The 23,589-nt window shown below is 36.6% G+C and overlaps 2 protein-coding genes and 1 long non-coding RNA gene across 3 annotated transcripts; 2 read left to right on the forward strand and 1 right to left on the reverse strand.

The window, feature by feature from the left end:
* Positions 1–206: 206 nt before the first annotated feature.
* Positions 207–19,551, forward strand: LOC137577948 (transmembrane protease serine 9-like). Its single transcript, XM_068291555.1, is given in 6 exon segments — positions 207–839; positions 2,302–2,487; positions 7,994–8,628; positions 12,652–13,361; positions 14,598–14,778; positions 19,458–19,551. Coding segments are annotated over 6 exon segments (2,439 nt in total).
* Positions 19,552–21,330: 1,779 nt separating this feature from the next.
* On the forward strand, positions 21,331–22,104 carry LOC137577954 (trypsin-2-like). Its single transcript, XM_068291557.1, has one exon. It carries the CDS (start codon positions 21,331–21,333, stop codon positions 22,102–22,104), a length of 774 nt encoding a protein of 257 aa, XP_068147658.1.
* A 760-nt stretch (positions 22,105–22,864) lies between these two features.
* Positions 22,865–23,579, reverse strand: LOC137577605 (uncharacterized). The gene is made up of 3 exons (XR_011032437.1): positions 23,384–23,579; positions 23,073–23,320; positions 22,865–23,000 (listed from the first exon to the last, which is right to left on the reverse strand). It is a non-coding gene; the product is annotated as an uncharacterized lncRNA (long non-coding RNA).
* Positions 23,580–23,589: the final 10 nt, after the last annotated feature.

Raw genomic sequence — 23,589 nt, forward strand, 5'->3', positions numbered from 1 at the left:
TTATGCAATATTTTAACCTTCAGATTAATAACACAATGATTATAAATACCATTTGTAGTTATTATTCCACAACTTGTGTTTCCTGGTTACAAATAGTTTAGATTCGCCAATCAAATACAATTTACCACAGTTATGTAACTTAAAATTTCCGATCCCATTTATAAGTGTTGTTCTCTTGGGTGTAGTCCTTACAGTCAACCTTCACCATGTGGTCAACTAACAGTGTGGTTCCTTCTCTTTGCTTGCTACTTATTATCAGTGCTGCTTCCGAGGTTATTGGCATCATTGGCGGGCGATTTGCTCGTTTAGGAATGTTTCCCTATCATGTCTCTTTGGACGTATATGAGACTTCTATGGCTGGCGGTTCCTTGGTGTCGGAGACCTTTGTCCTTACCTGTGCGCACTGCATTATCCACGACATAAACACTTATACGATTCGTATGGGCATCATCGACTTAAAAGATACCAATGGACAAACGATCCTTCTTAAAGAATTCATTCCTCACCCGAGCCATAATAATGAGACGTTTGATTACGATATTGGACTGATTCGCTTAAGCAGTCCAGCTATATTAAATGCGAATGTGCAAATAATTGCTATGGCTCCTAGCGATGCCATCTATCCAAAAGATACGCTTGCACTTGTCGCCGGATACGGTGATACGGATCCATTTGGCACTATGCAAGATTGTCTGAAATATGTATATATTCCATTATGGGGTCCAGAACTTTGCAATTCCATGCATTTTATTGGCATAACGGAGCACGGCATGATTTGCGCAGGAGAAGACGATGGAAAAGACAATCCATGCAATGGAGATTCCGGTGGCGGATTGGTTGTGAATAACACACTTATTGGTGTTTTTTTTATGAATTACGTTTGTGGCCAACCACATTATCCAACCGTTTATCAATTTGTGCCTTACCACCGTCAGTGGATAGATCAGGTTATGCATTCTCAGTATATCCGGAAAAAGAAAAACTTTTGGAATAACACCATGAAAGCTCACAATGTTCGGCACAAAAATTGTAACCATTTTAATTCAACCCGCAATCCATAAATGCAGTTTGAAAAATGTACAATTAATAAATAATTTAAGTTATGTTACAAGTAGGTGAAAACAATAATAAATTCAGAATCAATTAGACATACTAATAACAGTTGCATCGTGGATTGTCTGTTGCGGCATATTGTATCGGCTGTCCGTATCTACATCGGTGCCTCATGTTTGTGGGATGTTGTTTCGAAATCTTAAATAAATAAATATCAGTATTTGAAACATCTAAAGTATCACATTAATATGTACGCAGGGTATCTCGATCTTCTTTAAGAGCAAGGGGAAGAATTACAAATTTTTTGTCGGATTTTGATACACACAAATGATTGGTGTGACATATTCGATAAGTTAAGGGGAAAATCAATTTTAAATTACGTAAACGTTATGTTACGTTACGTTACGTGTGTTTCCCCATTATTATTCGGTATTACGTTTGATTTCGATATTGATTCGCTTAATGAAACCAGCTACAAGAAATAAGAATGTGCAGGTGATTAATTTAACTCCTAGCTATGCTGACTATCCAGATGATACGCCATCCAACTGTCCCCGGATACTGTGATGTCTGAAATAGGCAGTTCTTCCGTTGTGGAGTCCATACTATTGCTTAAAATTTGATGGCTTTAATGAGCACATGTCCCCAAAAAATCTTTAATGCCTGAGAACGCTTAGTAGGCAAAAATCAATAAGCCAATTAAAATCCAGATCCCGGGTCACCAGATGAAAAGCTACCAATACTAATATCAAAAGCTTTATAATCGAACTTTAATCATATCTGTATGAATAATCATAAGTTAGTTCTTAAGACGCTTTGTTTCAATAAAGATCGTTTTTGAGTCTCACCAATCCATATTTGGTTAATTATTAAAAGAAGTGGATTTATAACTGGCGCAGTCGGTAGGATAAAACGAAATAATTTAGTGCGTGCAAAACTTTGTGTATAAGCGACCGTTTCAGATATCAAATCTAAGGTTGGTCCGTGATCAAGTCTTTTTGTGCTAAAAACAAGTAAAAGAGCTGTAAGCAACTAAAGCCCGAAGCCCTCGAAAAAAAAAAATTATTAAGGAGCTGTTAGCAACTAAGGCCCAAAGCCCCGAAAATGTTTTGTTCGTTTTATCCGCAAAAGAACCTTTCGGGCAGTCAAAAGCGTGACATCGAATCTTGAAGTTCTAAATATGTTCTAATTAAAGATGACACTGGAACTATCAGAAACACATCTGAACCAGGCACTTACCATGCTTAGACAGTTGCCCAACAGTTGACAGTTGACCCTGAGCACGTTCATGCGGAGAGTTGGGACGTCCGCCAACATAGCTTGATGTACGACTCTACGGAGATGCAGCTCACTGGAGAAGCACAGCGGACATCACAACTAGCGCACCCCAACAATTGGAGCGAGTTGCGGGCCGCCCTCATCAGCGAATATAAGGTACAAACGCCTTATAAAGAATTACTACGACGGCTATACCATACTACCTTTAGAGGAAATCTTCGTAAGTTAATTCAAGATTTAGAACATAAGTCTTTCATTATAATTAATAAGTTAGCGTTAGAAGGCCAACACCATTTTATACACAAATGCCATGAATAACACAGTCAAAGAAGTCAATATTAAAAGATTACCAGACAAGCTTTTTTATGACATAAGCGAAGTTCGATATTTTAACACTGTCTAATTTGAAACAAGTAGCCCAGAGAGAGGGTCAATATGAAAACAGCTCCACAGAAACCCAAAACTAACAAAGTAATTCAGGAAATTCGAATTACAAATCAAACCAAAAAAATTCAGGGCAAACCTATTATAATCAAAACCATCAATACAATAATTCAAATCATACCAGTTTCCAAAAAAACAAAACAAAATCAACAAAATTTTAATCAGGGCAGACAAGAAAATCCCCTTAATTATCAGATTCAGAATCAACCTCAAAATCAAAATCCAGTGGTAAATCAACCCACTAAAAGGCAAAGAGAAAGTACCAGTGGTCAGAGTAAAATGGAATGGTCCGAAAATTTTTATCAATCAGTTGGATCAAATAGATCAACCGAATACCTCCAATCAAATCCCTATGTCCAACTAAAAATCAATAACATTCCCTTAAAGTGCGTTATAGATACAGGCTCTTCAATAAATACAATATTATTAACGAAAATTATTTCAATTTTCCAGAAACATCGGAAAATTTGAATGTTCAAACAATAAATGGAATAATAGAGCTTAATATCTTTTACACCAAGCAAAGTTTGCCTCAACCATCAAAAATTTTATTGCCGTAAATTTTCATCAACATACTATTACAACATACTATGACATAATAGGTAGCAAATATCTCAAAGCATGTCAGGCCGTTATTTATTACGAAAAGAAAACAGTGTAACATTATAAAATCACAAATTCTATTTCAAATACACAAATAAAGAAGAAAAAGAAGAATCAATACCTTATCCTCCCCCAGAGTTCGAATATGAAGCATTCGCACATGAAATAAATAACGGTATCAAGGAAAGAAACGAATTTAGACTTGATCATTTAAACTCAGAAGAAATAGAAAAGTTAAAGAAAATATTGCATATTTGGTGAAAATTTGACCTTTACCAGTACAATAAAACATAACATCAGAACTAAGCACGAAGACCCAATTTACAAACACCCATACAAATACCCATAAATCTTTGACGAAGAAGTCAATAAACAAATTAATGAAATGATAGAACAGGAAATCATTCGAAAATCGAAATCGCCGTATTGTTGAAAGAGGACGGATCCAAGGAACAAAAGTTCCGCCTAGTAATCGACTATGGTAGTCTAAATGAGATTACTGTCGATGACAAGTTCCCATTACCAGTAATGGATGAAATATTAGACAAACTTGGAAAATGTCAATACTTTACAACCATTGACCTCGCCAAGGGATTCCATCAAATCCAAATGGACCCTAAATCAATTGAAAATATCAAAGAAGTTAAATTCGGCTATGCCGAAGTTTATATACCCTAGAAGTCCTTGACAATAATAATTTTACATGTTCAAAATTTGTTTTCTGCAACTCAATTCATTAATATACAAACAAAACAATTTTACTCTTCATACTATGTACAATTTGTTCTTCTTCTTCCCTCATTCCCTAAGCAAAGCAACGCACGCATACACATACAGTTTATGTAGCAGAGCTGCCGGCAGCGATTGAACCGATTTATATTGAGTTTTTATATCCAATTCTATCATTGTAGAAAATTTCATGGGGATACTCCAATTTTTATGAAAATGTTTCTTTTAGAGCTTTATGATATAGTGGTCCGATCCTGACAATTTTCATCCTTTATCTGCTTCGGGCAATAAGTAGCTCAAATACCAAGTTTCATCTCGATAGCTCTTAAGATGGCGGCGTGAAGTTGATTTGCACAGACGGACGGACGGACAGACGAACATGGCTATATCGACTCAGCTTCGTCTCCTTCTGTGCGTTACAAACATCTGACCAATTTTATAATACCCTCTGCAATGGTATAACAAGAAATAAATGAGTTGGCATTATTACAACAAATTCAATTAGTTATGTAGAACCCAATATCGTAACTTGGAACCTGCCCAAGACAAATTTAAAACGAAATTGTAACCAGAATAAAATATTCATAGAAGGAAATAATATCATAACCATAGGGCCGGGGCTAACTTCGACCGCGTCAAAGTTTGTATACCCCTGCAACTTTTTGGGTAACTCTTTCCTTACCAATTAGCCATCAATGTGGAAGAACGTTTTATCTAAAAAGCAGTGGCGTAGTAACGGGGGGGGGGTTTTGGGGATAAAACCCCCCCCGAAAATTGGTTCATTTTTTATAAAATTGATTCAGCCATTAAACCAACTCAATTGCTAGAATGCTCGATTAGAACGAAAAGAACGATTGAAGAAATTGTGTGAAACAAGATGGACTGAAAGACTTGATGCTGTAATCTGCTTCAAAGAAATGTTTGTTCCAATTTGTTCGAGTTTGGAAAAAATTAATGAATGTGGAAACGCTGAAAGTTCCAAGAATGCTTTTAGCTTTCTACATACATTGAAAAGTGGAGCATTCATTGTGTCGATGTCAATAATCCACGAAATTTTTTCTCTTACACAACCTTTAACTTCTTACCTCCAAGGGAAAAGAGTTGATCTCTCTGCAGCTGTTTCGGCGGCTGATGATTTGGCTGTTTTGTTGAAAGAAATGAGGGAAAACGTTGCATCAAAGTTCAAAAAAGTATTCGCTGATGCTGAAAAATTAGCTGAATCAATAGGAGAAAAAATTGAAGTTCCCAGGATTGTTCAATGTCAAAAACATCGACAAAATTACCAGAACAGCTCGGCAGAAGAATATTATCGCCAATCAATATTCATACCATTCCTCGATCACTTCATATCTTCCTTATCTGACAGATTCGTCAAACACAAAAAGACATTGTCAATTATTAAAAATATCCTCCCTGAAAAATTGCTTAAAAAAGGAGTTGAAAATGGTATTGTTTCTGAAACTGTCGAAGTAATAATGGATCAATGGCCAACAGCTACTGAGGCAACTGTTTCCATAGTAATAAATGAAGTCGTATTGTGGAGACAACGTTGGATTGGGGCAGAAACTCATCCGAAGACATTCATCGACGCATTAAATCTTTGCAACGAAGGACTTTTTCCCAACGTTTCAAAATTTTTGAAGATAGGAGCAACGTTAGCTGTGACCATTGCTAGCAGCGAACGGAGCTTTTCAACTTTGAGGCGTTAAAAAAATTGGATAAGAAATTCAACTGGAGAAGATAGGCTGAACGGACTTGCTCTAATGAGTATTAACATAGATATTGATATCACGGTGGAATAAGTTATCGACAGATTCGCTCAAAAAAAGAGGAAAATCGATTTGTGATTTCGTATATTTATGTTTTTCAACAGTTTTTTATGCTCCAGAATTATCAATAAATTGATCAATATTTATTCAATACAATATGATTTCAACTGTTTTTTCCACAAACAATTATTTACATGTAAATATTGTTTAGTTACTTATTAAAAACGTTAGTAGTATATTGTAATATAAACTACAATGGAAAATCGTACGTCCAATTTTATCTTGAGATGCTCATATATATCATATATATAAAATTAAATTTTTATATTCTATACAGCATTTCAATATAAAACACCCTATACATTACACATTATCTAAGTGATTTCTCATATTTAGAATTTTGTTCAATATCTTTGATCCTAAAACATGTTAACCCCCCAAAAAATTTTCTGGCTACGCCACTGCTAAAAAAGGCTTATGTTTGCGAAATAATGGCCTACAATCATAGGAAATAACGAAGATATTGATCTTAGTCACTGTTTTCGACCGATCGTTCCTATGGGAGCTATATGATATAGTCACCCGATCTTGATGAAATTTGGCACAGTAGTTTATAGGCGTAATAAACTCTCTAATATTAAGTTATATTTATATAGTCACGATAATAGCACAGAAAATAAAGAAGTTATTGAGAAAAGTCACTGTTCGTGACTTTGGGGTTTGAATGGGAGCTATATGATATAGTGGTCCGATCCGGCTGAATCCGAGATATACGAGATATGCAGAATATACAAGCCTACGTGCAAAATTTCAGCTCTTACGGTCTAGGAGGAATTTGCGTTGATCCAGACGGATGAACGAACGGACGAACGGACGGACGGACGGGCTATTTGAACTCGTCTCGTCGTGACTATAGAATATATATACTTTGTATGGTCGGAGATGCTTCGTTCTATGCGTTGCACACTTCTGACCAAAATCAATAAACCCTTTTTGCAAAGGTACAAAAATTAAAGACTGTGCTATGCAGTTAAATGAAGTATCAATAGTAAATACATTACAAGATTATACCCAAAATATTTATGTAACCAACAATGTAACAAAACTAGAACCAATCTCTTATATCCAAGCTAAACAAATCATTTCCGAAAAAACTGCGTATAACAAAATATTTAACATCATAACTACCACAACATTAAAATTAGACTAATAAGTTTAACCCTTTATCTTATCTAAAAATTTAAGTCAATATCAAAAAAAAAGTTATTACACAAATTAAGAATGAAACTTTTGTACGATCAAGTGACTCAGCTTTTGACAATCTCGCTTTACATGAATTGTCACCATCCCAAGAAATTTCACTTGCAACACAGCAAGCACTTCCAACTCTCTACCCCGTATTTTCCGCCTGAGCACAGGCTATTTTCCACGTATGTCCCCAAAAAAACTTCCAAGCCTGAGAACGCTTAGTGGGCAAAAATCAAATTTTAAATTAATAAAAGAAGTGGATTTATAACTATATATGTATATATTCTTAATCAGCATAAGACGTTGATTTTGTTTCCTGAAGTCGTATTTGAATGGGCATTCGTACCTTCTATGAGATTAAAGTCAGTTGTCCTTACCGCTGCGCCATGATTTGTGGGGCATATCATTACGATGAACGATATTATCGGTACCTCCGATTTAAGTGCTGGCTACGCACAAATCTTTTATGTTAAAAAAGAATATAGCTATATATCTAATGCATTTATATGTTTGCATTTAAGGTTCTAAATACTGCAGGATCGGATCGATATATCAGCTCCATAAAATTGCCGTTTGTTTTTTCGTTATTTTCTAAATTTTTCTCATAAAAGTAAACATTTGTCAGGTTGATATACCTAAACTAGCTGTGCCGAATTTCATTAAGATCTGTAGTTAGCCCCGGCGTTCTGGATATGCAATATGTTAGCCAATACCATTCCTTATTAGAATTAAGGTTATTTTTACACAATTTGTGTTTCCTGGTTAGAAAAAAGTTTAGATTCGCCAATCAACTACAATTTACTACAGTTAAGTAACTTCAAATTCCCGCTCCTATATAAGTACAGTTGCCTTGGGTGTGCTCCTTATAGTCAACTTTCACCATGTGGTCAACCAAGACTGTGGTCCCTTCTTTTCGCCTGCTACTTATTATCTGTTCTGTTGCCGAGGTCATTGGCATCATTGGCGGGCGATTTGCTCGTCCAAAAATGTTTCCCCATCATGTCTCTTTGCACATGGATGAGAAATATGTAGCTGGCGGTACCTTGATCAGTTTGAAGTGGGTTCTTACCTGTGCGCATTGCATGCTCGGCGATATGAACACTTATATGGTTCATTTGGGCATCATCGACATTAAAGACAATAGTGGACAAAGGATTCTTCCTAAAGAATTCATCGCTCACCCGAATTTTAATCAGGAGTCGTTAGATTGCGATATTGGAGTGGTTCACTTAAGCCAACCAGCTGCATTAAATGATCATGTGCAAATAATGTCGCTCGCTATCCATCAATTTTATCCAGAAAATACGCTGGCAATTATCACCGGATATGGTGACATCGACTCATACAAAACTATGCAAAATTGTCTGAAATTTGCCTATGTTCCAATATGGGGTCAAGACTTTTGCAATTCCATACATGATCCTCGGATAAACGAAAACGGCATGATGTGCGCAGGATATGACGATGGACAAGACACTCCATGCGAAGGAGATTCCGGTGGCGGGTTGATATATAATGAAACTGTCATTGGCGTATATTTTATGGGACCTGAGGTCTGTGGCAATTCAAAATATCCTACCGTTTATCAAAATGTGGGTTACCACGCTTACTGGATACACCAGACTATCTTTGATGATTCATTTAAACGGAAAAAGAAAAACTTTTGGAATAACACCATGAAAGCTCACAATGTTCGGCACAAAAATTGTAACCATTTTAATTCAACCCGCAATCCATAAATGCAGTTTGAAAAATGTACAATTAATAAATAATTTAAGTTATGTTACAAGTAGGTGAAAACAATAATAAATTCAGAATCAATTAGACATACTAATAACAGTTGCATCGTGGATTGTCTGTTGCGGCACATTGTATCGGCTGTCCGTATTTACATCGGTGCCTCATGTTTGTGGGCGGATGTTGGTTCGAAATCTTAAATAAATAAATAAGTATAAGTATTTGAAACGACTAAAGGATCACATTAATATGTACGCAGGGTATCTCGATCTCCTTTAAGAGCAAGGGGAAGAATTACAAATTTTTTGTCGGATTTTGATACACACAAATGATTGGTGTGACATATTCGATAAGTTAAGGGGAAAATCAATTTTGAATTACGTAACCAAAAGTTGTAAATAACTTTATTTGAGTATATAATATACATATTAATCTATCTACCAAATGTATTAACTCAAATTCATATGTCACATACTTAGCTTGGCCATAAATGTTCTATCTTGGGTATCTTCGCCTGATACTTAATTTGTGTTCTGCATGGCGGGAGATTTGCTTGTTTAGGTGCGTTTCCCCATGATTGTTCTATATACGTGCATGGCGTACTACAAGGTGGCGGTTCATTGATAGCAGAAGAATTCGTCCTAACCGCTGCGCAAATCATTACAAATAATATACGCAAATACACTTCGATTCGGTTAATGATTCGGTTAATGAAACCAGCTACAATAAAAAAGAATGTGCAAGTGATTAATTTAGCTCCTAGCCATGCTACCGATCTAGATGATACTGTAGGATCTGTCACCAGATACGGTGATATCGATGATCATAAATCTAGGCAAAATTGTCTAAGATGGACAGTTCTTCCAGTATGGAGTCTAGAAACATGCTCTCATTTGATGCCTTCAATTAGGAGGACTGCAGGATCCCCATGCCACGCCATGCGATGGAGATATTTTATGGTGTATATTTTATGGGATACGGCTGTGGAAGACGACATTTTCCCAAGGTTCGTTCACCTGTGCCCTTCCACTAGGAGTGGATACATGACATTCCTTTGGTATTTAGCACTTGGAAAACATTGAAGTTCTGAAAAGAAAATATTATTATTTATATATTTATATATTTTAAGTGCGCTAAAAAACGTGAAAGATCTAGAAATGACACCCAATAGATTCGAGTTTGTATTGCTCTTATTCTAATTTAAAAATACTAAATTGAAAATGTCAGTTTAATACGACATTGAGTTTGTTATGGCGTATAATCTACGTCTGACTTTTAATTTTGCCAATTTTCAAAATAATAATAGCAGCCCTCGTACTATTCTTAAATAAAACAACAATTTAAATTGATATAAATAAAATTAATAATAATAGTATCTATTCTTTGGGTAAATATAGAACTATAGAGTAGGAGGTCTTAGAGTAGTTTATTCAGACTGACATGTGTACTATGCTGATTTAAAATGTAGAAACGTCTGATCTAATAAATGAAAATCGACATCTGCAATACTGAATAAATATATGTATAAAGCATTAAACAATTTTGCCATAACTTGATATTTATAATCCGTTCTGTACAGTAATACTGGCGATTATATACACAAAATTTTTCATAACATTCATTTCCTGGTTTTCACAACTTTAGTTGCGCCAAATTGATGCAAATTAACACAGTTAGGTATCTATATAAGTGTCGTTCTCTTAAATAAGGTTTCTATAGTCAACTTTCAGCATGTGGTCATCCAACAGTGTGGTTCCTGCTTTTTGCTTGCTACTGATTATCTGTGCTCCTTCCGAAGTTATTGGCGTCATTGGCGGGCGATTTGCTCGTTTGGGAATGTTTCCCTATCATGCTGCTTTGCTCGTGCATGATTTTCAATACGCTGGCGGTTCCTTGGTCTCAAACATTTTTGTCCTGACCTGTGGCCACTGTGTTACCATGTACGACAAAAATGATTGTACGGTTCTTTTGGGCGTCATCGACTTAAAGGACATCAATGGACAAACGTTCCTTCCCAAAGAATTCATCCCTCACCCACAGTTTAATGCAACTTCGTTAGATTACGATATTGGACTGATTTTATTAAGCAGAGCAGCTGAAATAAATGAGAATGTGCAAACAATTGGAATGGCTTTTGCCAATTCTACCTACTATGTTGGCACGATAGCTCATGTCAGTGGCCATGGTGATATCGATCCATATGGAAATCGACAAAGTTGCCTGAAATATGCATATGTTCCATTATGGGACCCAGATAATTGTACTAGTGAAATATTTAACCGCATTACGGATCACGGCATGATTTGCGCAGGAGAAGACGATGGACGAGACGATCCATGCAATGGAGATTCCGGTGGCGGATTAATTGTGAATCACATACTTATGGCGGTTTTTTTTATGAATTACGGCTGTGGCCACCCACATTTTCCAACCGTTTATCAAGCTGTGCCTTACCACCGTCAGTGGATAGATGAGGTTATGCAATCTCAGTATATCCGGAAAAAGAAAAACTATTGGAATAACACCATGAAAGCTCACAATGTTCGCCACAAAAATTGTAACCATTTTAATTCAACCCGCAATCCATAAATGCAGTTTGAAAAATGTACAATTAATAAATAATTTAAGTTATGTTATAAGTAGGTGAAAACAATAATAAATTCGGAATCAATTAGTCATACTAATAAGAGTTGCATCGTGGATTGTCTGTTGCGGCACATTGTATCGGCTGTCCGTATTTACATCGGTGCCTCATGTTTGTGGGCGGATGTTGTTTCGAAATCTTAAATAAATAAATATCAGTAGTTGAAACGACTCAAGGATCACATTAATATGTACGCAGGGTATCTCGATCTCCTTTAAGAGCAAGGGGAAAAATTACAATTTTTTTGTCACACACAAATGATTGGTGTGACATATTCGATAAGTTAAGGGGAAAATCAATTTTGAATTACATAAACGTTATGTTACGTTACGTTACGTGTGTTTCCCCATAATTATTCGGTATTACGTTTGATTTCGATATTGGATTGATTCGCTTCATGAAACCAGCTACAAAAAATAAGAATGTGCAAGTGATTAATTTAGCTCCTAGCCATGCTGACTATCCAGATGATACGCCATCCAACTGTCCCCGGATACGGTGATATGGATGATCAAAATTGTCTGAAATAGGCAGTTCTTCCACTATGGAGTCCATACAATTGCTTAAAATTTGATGGCTTTAATGAGCACATACTTTGCGGAGGTTTTCAGGATGTCCGTGACATGGCATGTATAGGCCACTATGAGTGGATTATTCATAATATGAATGCTCACAGTGTCCGGCACAAGAAGTGTTTTCGTATATGTTTGCATTTAAGGTCCTAAATACTGCAGGATCGGATCGATATATCAGCTCCATAAAATTGCCGTTTGTTTTTTCGTTATTTTCTAAACTTTTCTCATAAAAGTAAACATTTGTTAGGTTGATATACCTAGACTAGCTGTGCCAAATTTCATTAAGATCTGTAGTTAGCCCCGGCGTTCTGGTTATGCAATATTTTAACCTTCAGATTAATAACACAATGATTATAAATACCATTTGTAGTTATTATTCCACAACTTGTGTTTCCTGGTTACAAATAGTTTAGATTCGCCAATCAAATACAATTTACCACAGTTATGTAACTTAAAATTTCCGATCCCATTTATAAGTGGGGTTCTCTTGGGTGTAGTCCTTACAGTCAACCTTCACCATGTGGTCAACTAACACTGTGGTTCATTCTTTTTGCTTGCTACTTATTATCAGTGCTGCTTCCGAGGTTATTGGCATCATTGGCGGGCGATATGCTCGTTTAGGAATGTTTCCCCATCATGTGTCTTTGCACTTGGATGGCATTTGTGGTTGTGGAGGTTCCTTGGTGTCAGAGAATTTGGTGCTAACAGCGGCGCACTGTGTTCTGGAGGAGAAAAGTCGAATAACGGCTTTTGCTGGCATCGTCGATTTAAAAGAGCCTAACAATGGACAAACTTTCAATATTATAGATACCATCATTCACCCATCTTATAACTACTCTAGCATGGATTACGATATTGCATTGATTCGCTTAAGTCAACCAGCAAGATTAAATGGTAATGTGCAAGTGATTACAATGGCTACTGGTAATGCCAACTATCGAGCAGATACGGTAGCATTTACCACCGGATACGGTGAAATCGATCCACATGGAACCAAGCAAAATTGTCTGAAATATGTTGATATTCCACTATGGGATCGACAAACTTGCAATTCCCACTATTTTCCTCCCATAACTGATCGCATGATTTGCGCAGGCGATCCTCTTGGACGCTACGATCCATGCGATGGAGATTCTGGGGCCGGATTGACTGTAAATGGTACTCTTATTGCTGTTTTTTCCTTTGGGTATGGCTGTGGCACACCATATCGTCCTACTGTTTATGAATCTGTGCCCTACAACCGTAACTGGATAGATGAGGTTATCCATTCCCAGTATGTCGGTAAAAAGGAAAAAATCCTGAAATGACAACATGAATGCACATAATGTTGGGGACAGGAATTGTAAACATTTTAATTCAACCCAATGTGGTATATCCATACCAAAAAGCAATTAATACAACGAGCTCAAATTGTAATCTTTTGTTGCAAGTATAAACAATTAAATATGTAAGCAATAAAATATAAGTGTGCACTTGAATATGTACATAAATGTATGCACATAAACATATTCATATTTTTATATATTTTCTTTTTTTTTTTTTGTTTTTGATTTTTTTGGCTTCTAAAAAACTTAAGGGAATAATTTTTTCTGTAATTTGTTGGTTATTGTGTTCAGATTACGGCCTTCGGAAGATATATACGAAAGAAAAAATTTCCTTTATTGACAGGCAAAAAAAACTATCTAATTTTTATCCGATTTTAATGAAAAATATGTCATTCGACGGGAAACACAATTCACTTTTTTTTCGTAGTTCAAGAAAAAATGTACTTTAGTATGAATTAGTGTCGTAAAATGGACTCGCCCAAAGGACCCAAAACTTCCACACAAAATTTAGATTTTCAATTGGCTCCAAATCGAAATTTGTGGTATGCAGTTTATGTCAGTTTTGCTACAACTTCTTCGAAGATTTCAAACCTCTATCTTTAATATTTAAGATTTTGGAAAAAACGTCTTAAATATAAGCCCCCCAAAAAACGGACTTTTCTTTGTTCAAATGCACCTGTGAAAAAAACGGATTAAACTGTGAAGACCATTCTTACGGTCCATTATCTGAATACAATAACCAACAATTTAAAGAAATAATTATTCGATTAAGTTATGTAGGAGCTCATCGAACCAACAAAAAAACAAAAAGTTTTAAATTCGTGTCCGCCACTGTATATGCATATACAATGCACATAAGAGGAGGAAGAGGAGGACATCAATGGACAAACGTTCCTTCCTAAAGAATTCATCCCTTACCCGCAGTATAATGCAACTTCGTTTGATTACGATATTGCACTGATTTTCTTAAGCAGAGCAGCTGAAATAAATGAGAATGTGCAAACAATTGGAATGGCTTTTGCCAATGCCACCTTTAGTGTACACACGGTAGCTCGTGTCAGCGGACATGGTGATATCGATGCACATCATACTCAACAAGAATGTCTAAAATATGCATATCTTCCATTATGGGACCAATATAATTGCTCAACTTTTAATAACGTAATAACGGACCACGGCATGATTTGTGCAGGAGGTGGCGATGGACGAAACGATCCATGCTATGCAGATTCCGGTGGCGGATTGGTTGCGAATCGCATTCTCATTGGCGTATATTTTTTGGGACCTGATACCTGTGGCGAACCACATCATCCAACCGTTTATCAAGCTGTGCCTTACCACCGTCAGTGGATAGATCAGGTTATGCATTTTCGGTATGTCCGGAAAAAGAAAAACTTTTGGAATAACACCAAGTTCACAATGTTCGGCACAAGAATTGTAACCATTTTAATTTAACTCATAATCCATAAATGCAGTTTGAAGAATTTATAATTCATAAATAATGTAATTTAAGTTAAAAGTAGGTGAAAACAATAATAAATTCAGAATCAACTAGCTATTGCTCATATGGCCGCCTTATTGCCCTAGCAATACCTGATTCTTGTTCGTTCTGGGAATGGCTTCTTGTTCGTTAATACCGTCATTCGAGGGGAATTCGCTCGTGCAGGACTTTTTGCTTATATGGCTGCCTTGCTAGTAAATGGCGTTCTTCAACGTTGTTTGTCCTTGATCTCAAAGAGCTACAAAGCTGAAATTTTCCAATGCTATGCTAAAGAACGGAATACGATTCTTTTGCAAACAATAGACTTTTCAGATAAAACGAAAGAGTAACAACAAACATGCAAGAGTATACAAACTTTGAAGCGGTCGAGGTTATTCCCGGCCCTCTGGTTATATTTGCATTAGGTAGGTACTGCAGGGGTTGTATATATCTCAGCCGGGTCGGATCGCTTTATCATAGGGCTCCACACAATTTCCATTTGTCACTATCATTGGCATTTCTCAGTTACTTCGTTATTTTCTCAACTTCTCTCATAAAAGTAAACATTTTTCAGTTTGATATACTCAAACAAACTGTGCCGAATTTCATCAAGATCAGGTGACTTTATCTTATAGCTCCCTTAGAAACGATCGCAACTATTGACAGCATGGCTGTAGTTAGCCCCGGTGTTATGCTTATGCAATATTTTAACCTTCAGATTAATAACACAATGATTATAAATACCATTTGTAGTTATTATTCCACAACTTGTGTTTCCTGGTTACAAATAGTTTAGATTCGCCAATCAAATACAATTTACCACAGTTATGTAACTTAAAATTTCCGATCCCATTTATAAGTGGGGTTCACTTGGGTGTAGTCCTTACAGTCAACCTTCACCATGTGGTCAACTAACAGTGTGGTTCCTTCTCTTTGCTTGCTACTTATTATCAGTGCTGCTTCCGAGGTTATTGGCATCATTGGCGGGCGATTTGCTCGTTTAGGAATGTTTCCCTATCATGCTGCTCTGCTCGTGCATGATTCGCCATACGCTGGCGGTTCCTTGGTTTCGGAGTTGTTTGTACTTACGTGTGCGCACTGCATTATCCACGACATAAACACCTATACGGTTACTCTCGGCGTTGTCGACTTAAAAGACACCGCTGCACAAACATTCCTCCCTAAAGAATTCATCATTCACCCGGATTATAATCGAATAACGATGGATTACGATATTGGACTCATTCGCTTAAGCAGACCAGCTATAATAAATGAAAAAGTGCAAACAATTGCTATGGCTCCTAGCGATGCCATCTATCGAAAAGATACGATTGCAATTGTCACCGGATTCGGTGATATCGATCCATATAAAACTAGACAAGATTGTCTGAAATATGTATATCTTCCATTATGGGGTCCAGAACTTTGCAATTCCAAACATTTTAGACAAATAACGAAGCACGGCATGATTTGCGCAGGAGAAGACGATGGAAAAGACAATCCATGCAATGGAGATTCTGGTGGCGGATTGACTGTGAATTACATTCTCATTGGGCTACATTTTATGGGAACTATAGAGTGTGGCGAACCACATAATCCAACCGTTTATCAATCTGTACCTTACCACCGTCAGTGGATAGATGAGGTTATGCATTCTCAGTATATCCGGAAAAAGAAAAACTATTGGAATAACACCATGAAAGCTCACAATGTTCGCCACAAAAATTGTAACCATTTTAATTCAACCCGCAATCCATAAATGCAGTTTAAAAAATGTACAATTAATAAATAATTTAAGTTATGTTACAAGTAGGTGAAAACAATAATAAATTCAGAATCAATTGGTCATACTAATAAGAGTTGCATCGTGGATTGTCGGTTATTGCTTCTAAATCTTAAATAAATAAATAAGTATCAGTATTTGAAACGACTAAAGGATCACATTAATATGTACGCAGGGTATCTCGATCTCCTTTAAGAGCAAGGGGAAGAATTACAAATTTTTTGTCGGATTTTGATACACACAAATGATTGGTGTGACATATTCGATAAGTTAAGGGGAAAATCAATTTTGAATTACGTAACCAAAAGTTGTAAATAACTTTATTTGAGTATATAATATACATATTAATCTATCTACCAAATGTATTAACTCAAATTCATATGTCACATACTTAGCTTGGCCATAAATGTTCTTTCTTGGGTATGGTTTTTCCAGTCAACTTTTACCATGTGGTCAACCAAGAGTGTGGTTCCTTGTCTTCGCCTGCTACTTATTATGTGTTCTGCTGTCGAGGTCATTTGCATCCATGGCGGGCGATTTGCTCGTTTAGGTGCGTTTCTCCATCATTTTTCGGTATTACGTTTGATTTCAATATTGGATTGATTCGCTTAATGAAACCAGCTACAAAAAATAAGAATGTGCAAGTGATTAATTTAGCTCCTAGCCATGCTGACTATCCAGATGATACGCCATCCAACTGTCCCAGGAAACGGTGATATGGATGATCAAAATTGTCTGAAATAGGCAGTTCTTCCACTATGGAGTCCATACAATTGCTTAAAATTTGATGGCTTTAATGAGCACATACTTTGCGGAGGTTTTCAGGATGTCCGTGACATGGCATGCGAAAGAGATACGGATACCGTTTATCAATCTGTATAGGCCACTATGAGTGGATTATTCATAATATGAATGCTTACAGTGTCCGGCACAAAAAGTGCCACGTTTTCGTATATGTTTGCATTTAAGGTCCTAAATACTGAAGGATCGGATCACTATATAATAGAGCTCCATAAAATTGCCGTTTGTTGTTTCGTTATTTTCTACACTTTTCTCATAAAAGTAAACATTTTGTCAGTTTGATATACCCAAACTAGCTGTGCCGAATTTCATTAATATCTGTAGTTAGCCCCGGCGTTCTGGTTATGCAATTTGTTAACCAATACCATTCTTAATTAGAATTTGAGTTTCCTGGTTGATAAAAAAGTTTAGATTCGCCAATCAACTACAATTTACTACAGTTAACTTCAAATTCCCGCTCCTATATAAGTAGAGTTGTTTTGGGTGTGCTCCTTACAGTCAACTTTCAAATTGTGGTCACATCGTAGTGTGATTCCTTCTCTTTGCCTGCTACTCATTATCTGTGTAGGCGACAAGGATAATGAAGCAGTTGGCATCATTGGCGGGCAATATGCTCACTTAGGAATGTTTGCCTATCATGGTTCTCTGCACTTGGATGGCATTTGGGCTTTGTCTCCATGGCGAACCGAATGATTTGCGCAGGAGATTCGCTTGGATGGTACGGTCCATGCAAAGGAGATTCCGGAGCCGGATTGACTGTGAATCTCATTGCAATCTCTTCCATTGGGAATGGCTTTGGCACACCATATCGTTTGTCCCTTTTTCAATATGTGCCATACCATCGTCAGTGGAGAGATGAAAACATGAATTTTAACAGAGTCCGGCACAAGAATTGTAACCATTTTAATTCACCACATGTCCCATAAATCCAGGTTGGAATTGTTATTATATTGGTTTAGTTATTTAATACTAAGCACAAATGTGTGAAAATAATAATAAATTTAGAATCTATTCACTTTTGTTCGACACCTTACCTTGACTTAAGCCTGAAATCGGCTCGCCGAATGTGACTTATTCATTATTCGGAAATTTAAGGCTTTCGTCCTGCTTACGATTTTAAGGCCATTGTAAAAGCAAAAGTTTTTCAAATCGAGCAGAAGTAAATTTATTCTGAATTTTGTATTATTTTCTCACATGCTGGGCTTTAACTTACGTAAAAATAATTTTCCAAGCAGAATTTATGGGCTTCTCAATTGCTTACACATCGAGTGGCGGACCCCGCATAGGAGGGCTGCTATGTATATTTCAGGAATGGCAATTAAGAAAAAACAAATATTTAAATTAAAATGGTTATCCAGTCCTGTAAAACACTTGCCAAATATGGTTTCTAAAATTTTTGAATACTTCTTCGGCGCTTTCCATTTCACTTCACGAATTCACTTCTTTAATTTTTAACTTTAGGAAAATTTGACGCCCATTAGCAACCTCTTGGCATTTTGTAATAATAATGAGAAACGTTGTACATATGTGCTTGAAAATTGTTCGTTTATTATGGCGTATACATAGTCTTTTAAAATATTAATATCAGCCCTCGGACTATTCTTAATTACAACTATAATTCAAATTACATAATATTCACTTCCTGGATTTAAAAAAAATTCAAGATCAGGTGACTGTATCTTATAGCTCCCTTAGAAACGATCGCAACTAGCCCCGGTGTTGTGGTTATGCAATATTTTAACCTTTAGATTAATAACACAATGATTATAAACCATTACCATTTTTAGTTATTATTCCACAACTTGTGTTTCCTGGTTACAAATAGTTTAGATTCGCCAATCAAATACAATTTACCACAGTTATGTAACTTAAAATTTCCGATCCCATTTATAAGTGTTGTTCTCTTGGATGTAGTCCTTACAGTCAACCTTCACCATGTGGTCAACTAATAGTGTGGTTCCTTCTCTTTGCTTGCTACTTATTATCAGTGCTGCCTCCGAGGTTATTGGCATCATTGGCGGGTGATTTGCTCGTTTAGGAATATTTCCCTATCATGCTGCTTTGCTCGTGCATGATTATTAATACGCTGGCGGTTCCTTGGTCTCGAACTTTTTTGTCCTGACCTGTGGCCACTGTGTTACCATGTACGACAAAAATGATTGTACGGTTCTTTTGGGCGTCATCGACTTAAAGGACATCAATGGACAAACGTTCCTTCCCAAAGAATTCATCCCTCACCCACAGTTTAATGCAACTTCGTTAGATTACGATATTGGACTGATTTTATTAAGCAGAGCAGCTGAAATAAATGAGAATGTGCAAACAATTGGAATGGCTTTTGTCAATGCCACCTTTAGTGTACACACGGTAGCTCGTGTCAGCGGACATGGTGATATCGATGCACATCATACTCAACAAGAATGTCTAAAATATGCATATCTTCCATTATGGGACCAATATAATTGCTCAACTTTTAATAACGTAATAACGGACCACGGCATGATTTGTGCAGGAGGTGGCGATGGACGAAACGATCCATGCTATGCAGATTCCGGTGGCGGATTGGTTGCGAATCGCATTCTCATTGGCGTATATTTTTTGGGACCTGATACCTGTGGCGAACCACATCATCCAACCGTTTATCAAGCTGTGCCTTACCACCGTCAGTGGATAGATCAGGTTATGCATTTTCGGTATGTCCGGAAAAAGAAAAATTTTTGGAATAAAACCAAAGTTCACAATGTTCGGCACAAGAATTGTAACCATTTTAATTCAACTCATAATCCATAAATCCAGTTTGAAGAATTTATAATTCATAAATAATATAATTTAAGTTAGAAGTAGGTGAAAACAATAATAAATTGAAAATCAGTTAGCTATTGCTCGTAAGGTCGCCTCATTGCCTTAGCAATACCTGATTCTTGTTCGTTCTGGGCATTCCCAGAAGCTATTGCTTCTTCTTTGCTGATGTCGTCTTTGGGGGGTATTGCGGTCGTGCAGGACAATTTTTACAAACTGCTGTCCCGTTACCGAATGGTCTTCTTTAATGTCGTCGCTCTTAGATTTATTAAAATGCCCAGATGAAGGTAAATCGCAAAAGGGATTTTATGACAAAACTTCTAACAGAAACAAAAGAGAAGATAGATATTAAAACCAAAAAAAAAAAAAAAGAAAACAGTTGTGGCAGATGATCTGCCAGAGATGTAATCTCTTTTGAAGATGAAAACTATCTTTCTGTGATTCTGTCCTATCAGCAGAAGCACCTCGTGGAGAAAAACGCTTGTGTAGTTTTAACTTCACTTTTTAGCAGTTAAATTCGAATTTTCAATTTGTATATATGTAGGAATACACCGGTTAAAATTGCGTATACGTAACGCGTGCCAGCCAAGCGGCGGCTAGAATAGGGATGAGTTGGGAAGCAAACAACACGGTTTTTATTTATAACCCGCACTGATAAGGTAAAAAGTACAAATCGAACTCTTCTAGTCTAACAATCTTTCTATTAAAATGATCGCCTAAGCAAAAACTTGTAGCCATTTTAAAGGTCTTATTTGGCAATGCACAAGCTTCAAATCGTAAATATATAGAAGCAAAAAAATTTTTAATGCATGCTTTCATAATGAAACTTCTTTTTTATTTTTAATATTTAAAACTTACATTTTTTTTTTGCACTACAATTGTAGTAGTTTTTAAGTTTCTGTAGTTCGTTTTCCTCTGAGTCTCCATTTCAACATTAAAAAAAATGAACATTTTATATGGATCACAGTTTAATCGTTTGGTTTTGCCTTTCTCTAAATTATGGGTTAACTAAAGTTGTAATATCTAAACAAGTGCCATTCTCTACCCAAGTCATCGGGCGAGATGTTGTCGACTAAGAGAGTTGTTCTTGCCCTTTTTCTTTTTCTTGTTGTAATAGATAAGAGACTCTTCTCTGATGCTGCTTTCAATAAAAGTATGTTACGCACCATTGGCGGGCAAATTGCTGCTCCAGGGCAGATTCCCTATCAAGTGGTCTTGATAGAGGATCAACGACAGGTTTGTGGTGGTTCTTTGATCTCAGAGACCATAGTGCTTACCGCTGCCCATTGCATATGGGGTCTACAGCCTAACCAGATGGAAGCTATTGTAGGCGGCAATGATTTTATGCTTGCTAATAACGATTGGTACCAAATCGCACAGTTCATCAACCATCCTCAGTACATACATCAGATGCTCGATTTCGACATTGGCCTGATCCGGTTGAGTAGACCAGTTCGATTAGGTGGCCTAGTGCAAAAGATTCTGTTGGCTGATTCCGATGCCAAATACCCAGCTGGTAGAACAGCAACTGTTAGTGGATATGGTGCCATAAATCATCATTATGACAAGCAAAGCTTTCTGAGATACGCCCATGTTCCTATATGGAGTGAAGAGGATTGTCATAAAAAATTTAGTGCCATCACGAAGCGCAACATTTGCGCAGGAACGTCTGGCAGAGTGGGCAATTGTCAAGGAGATTCTGGAGGACCATTAACTGTTGGTGACAGACTCTATGGAGTTGTATCGTGGGGATATCAATGTGGCACGCCAGGTCCAATCGTTTATTCTTATGTGCCTGCTTTTCGTTCGTGGATATATGAAAATTCTCATATTTAAGTTAAAACTGTCAATAGAATTAACATTAACTTTTTCAAAAAGTATTTTCCCAGTTGTCACATGCTTTTAAAATTCGCCTTAACTGTGACACATTTTAACGTATGGGCAGATATATATTACGAGCCATTTACAGCCATTTTAATTAATTATCATGCACATTGGCTAAGAGCCGGCTACCATTTTACAAAGAAGACGAAAAGAAAACCAAAGAAAATCAAAGACACGTTTGTGGCCATCTTTTAATCTCAGAGACTATGGTGCTTACCACTACGCATTGCACATAGGGATTACAGCCTAGTCAGATGGATGTTATTGTAGACGGCAACGCCTTGAGTATACCCAATGAAAATTGGTTCAATGTTGCCCAGCTTATCAGCCATTCGTTGCTGGATCTTTCAAAATGTACATATTTAGGTGAAAAGTTTTAGTTAAATGCAAAATCTACAATGAGTAGTTTAATTCATTTTAGGAGGATAAATATTTGTGTGTAACTGTGAATTAAATAGTGAAATAACTTTGACGGTTTTCTTGCCAAGGAAGAAAATGTGTTTCCTGGAAACCGATTAATAATTATAAGCATATCTGATCCGCATCTTCACCTCAGAGAATAGATAATAGAACAACTTTTAAACCACTTAGTTTAAACATTAAGCTCGTGGGGTATTATTGCGTATACGCAGTGTATAGCACACAAGAGGCAGCCCCTATATACAAAGCGGATTGAAAAATTTCAATTAAATTTACATTTTAAATATACATTTTTCTTTTCTATTTGGTTCTTTGAATTCGTGTTCCTCACTACAGATAAAAAATTGTTTTTAGTTTAATTGAATACTTTCAATAGATCTGTAAAAGTAAAATCAAAATACCCCTTATGTTTTTGATTGGTTGGCAATCTGGAAATTAAGTATGAAGTTGGAATTAATCTAAAAATGTTTAATTTTTGTCAATTTGAAATTTCAATTTACCCATTCTATGTGGTTCATGGTTTAATCGTTTGGTCTCGGCTTTTTCTTTGATGTTAGGTCTAGGAAAGCTGTGGAGTGTATAAAAGGTGGATTATCCACGTAAAGTCATCTCCTATAATGTGGTCGGCTAAAAGAGTTTGCCTGTTACTTATTCTATCAGACACCATCTTCATCTCTACTGCTGGTAAAGGAGTTCGGACCATTGGTGGGCAAATTGCTGCACCAGGGCAGATTCCCTATCATGTGACCTTGATAAAGGAAGAAGAACAGTCTTGTGGCGGTTCTTTAATTTCAGAGACTATGGTACTTACTGCTGCTCATTGCACAATTGGTGCACATCCCAGCCAGATGGATGTTATTGTAGGCAGCAACGATTTAGGTGATTCTAGAAAAAATCGGTTCAGTGTTGCTCAGTTAATCAACCATCCACTGCATAGTCCTTATCAACCCGATTTTGATATTTCCTTGGTTCGGCTAAGTAAACCAGTTCCCTTGGGTGGCACAGTGCAAACGATTT

The sequence above is a fragment of the Drosophila tropicalis genome, unplaced genomic scaffold (genome assembly GCF_018151085.1).
Source record: "Drosophila tropicalis isolate 14030-0801.00 unplaced genomic scaffold, ASM1815108v1 contig_593, whole genome shotgun sequence".
Taxonomy (NCBI): domain Eukaryota; kingdom Metazoa; phylum Arthropoda; class Insecta; order Diptera; family Drosophilidae; genus Drosophila; species Drosophila tropicalis.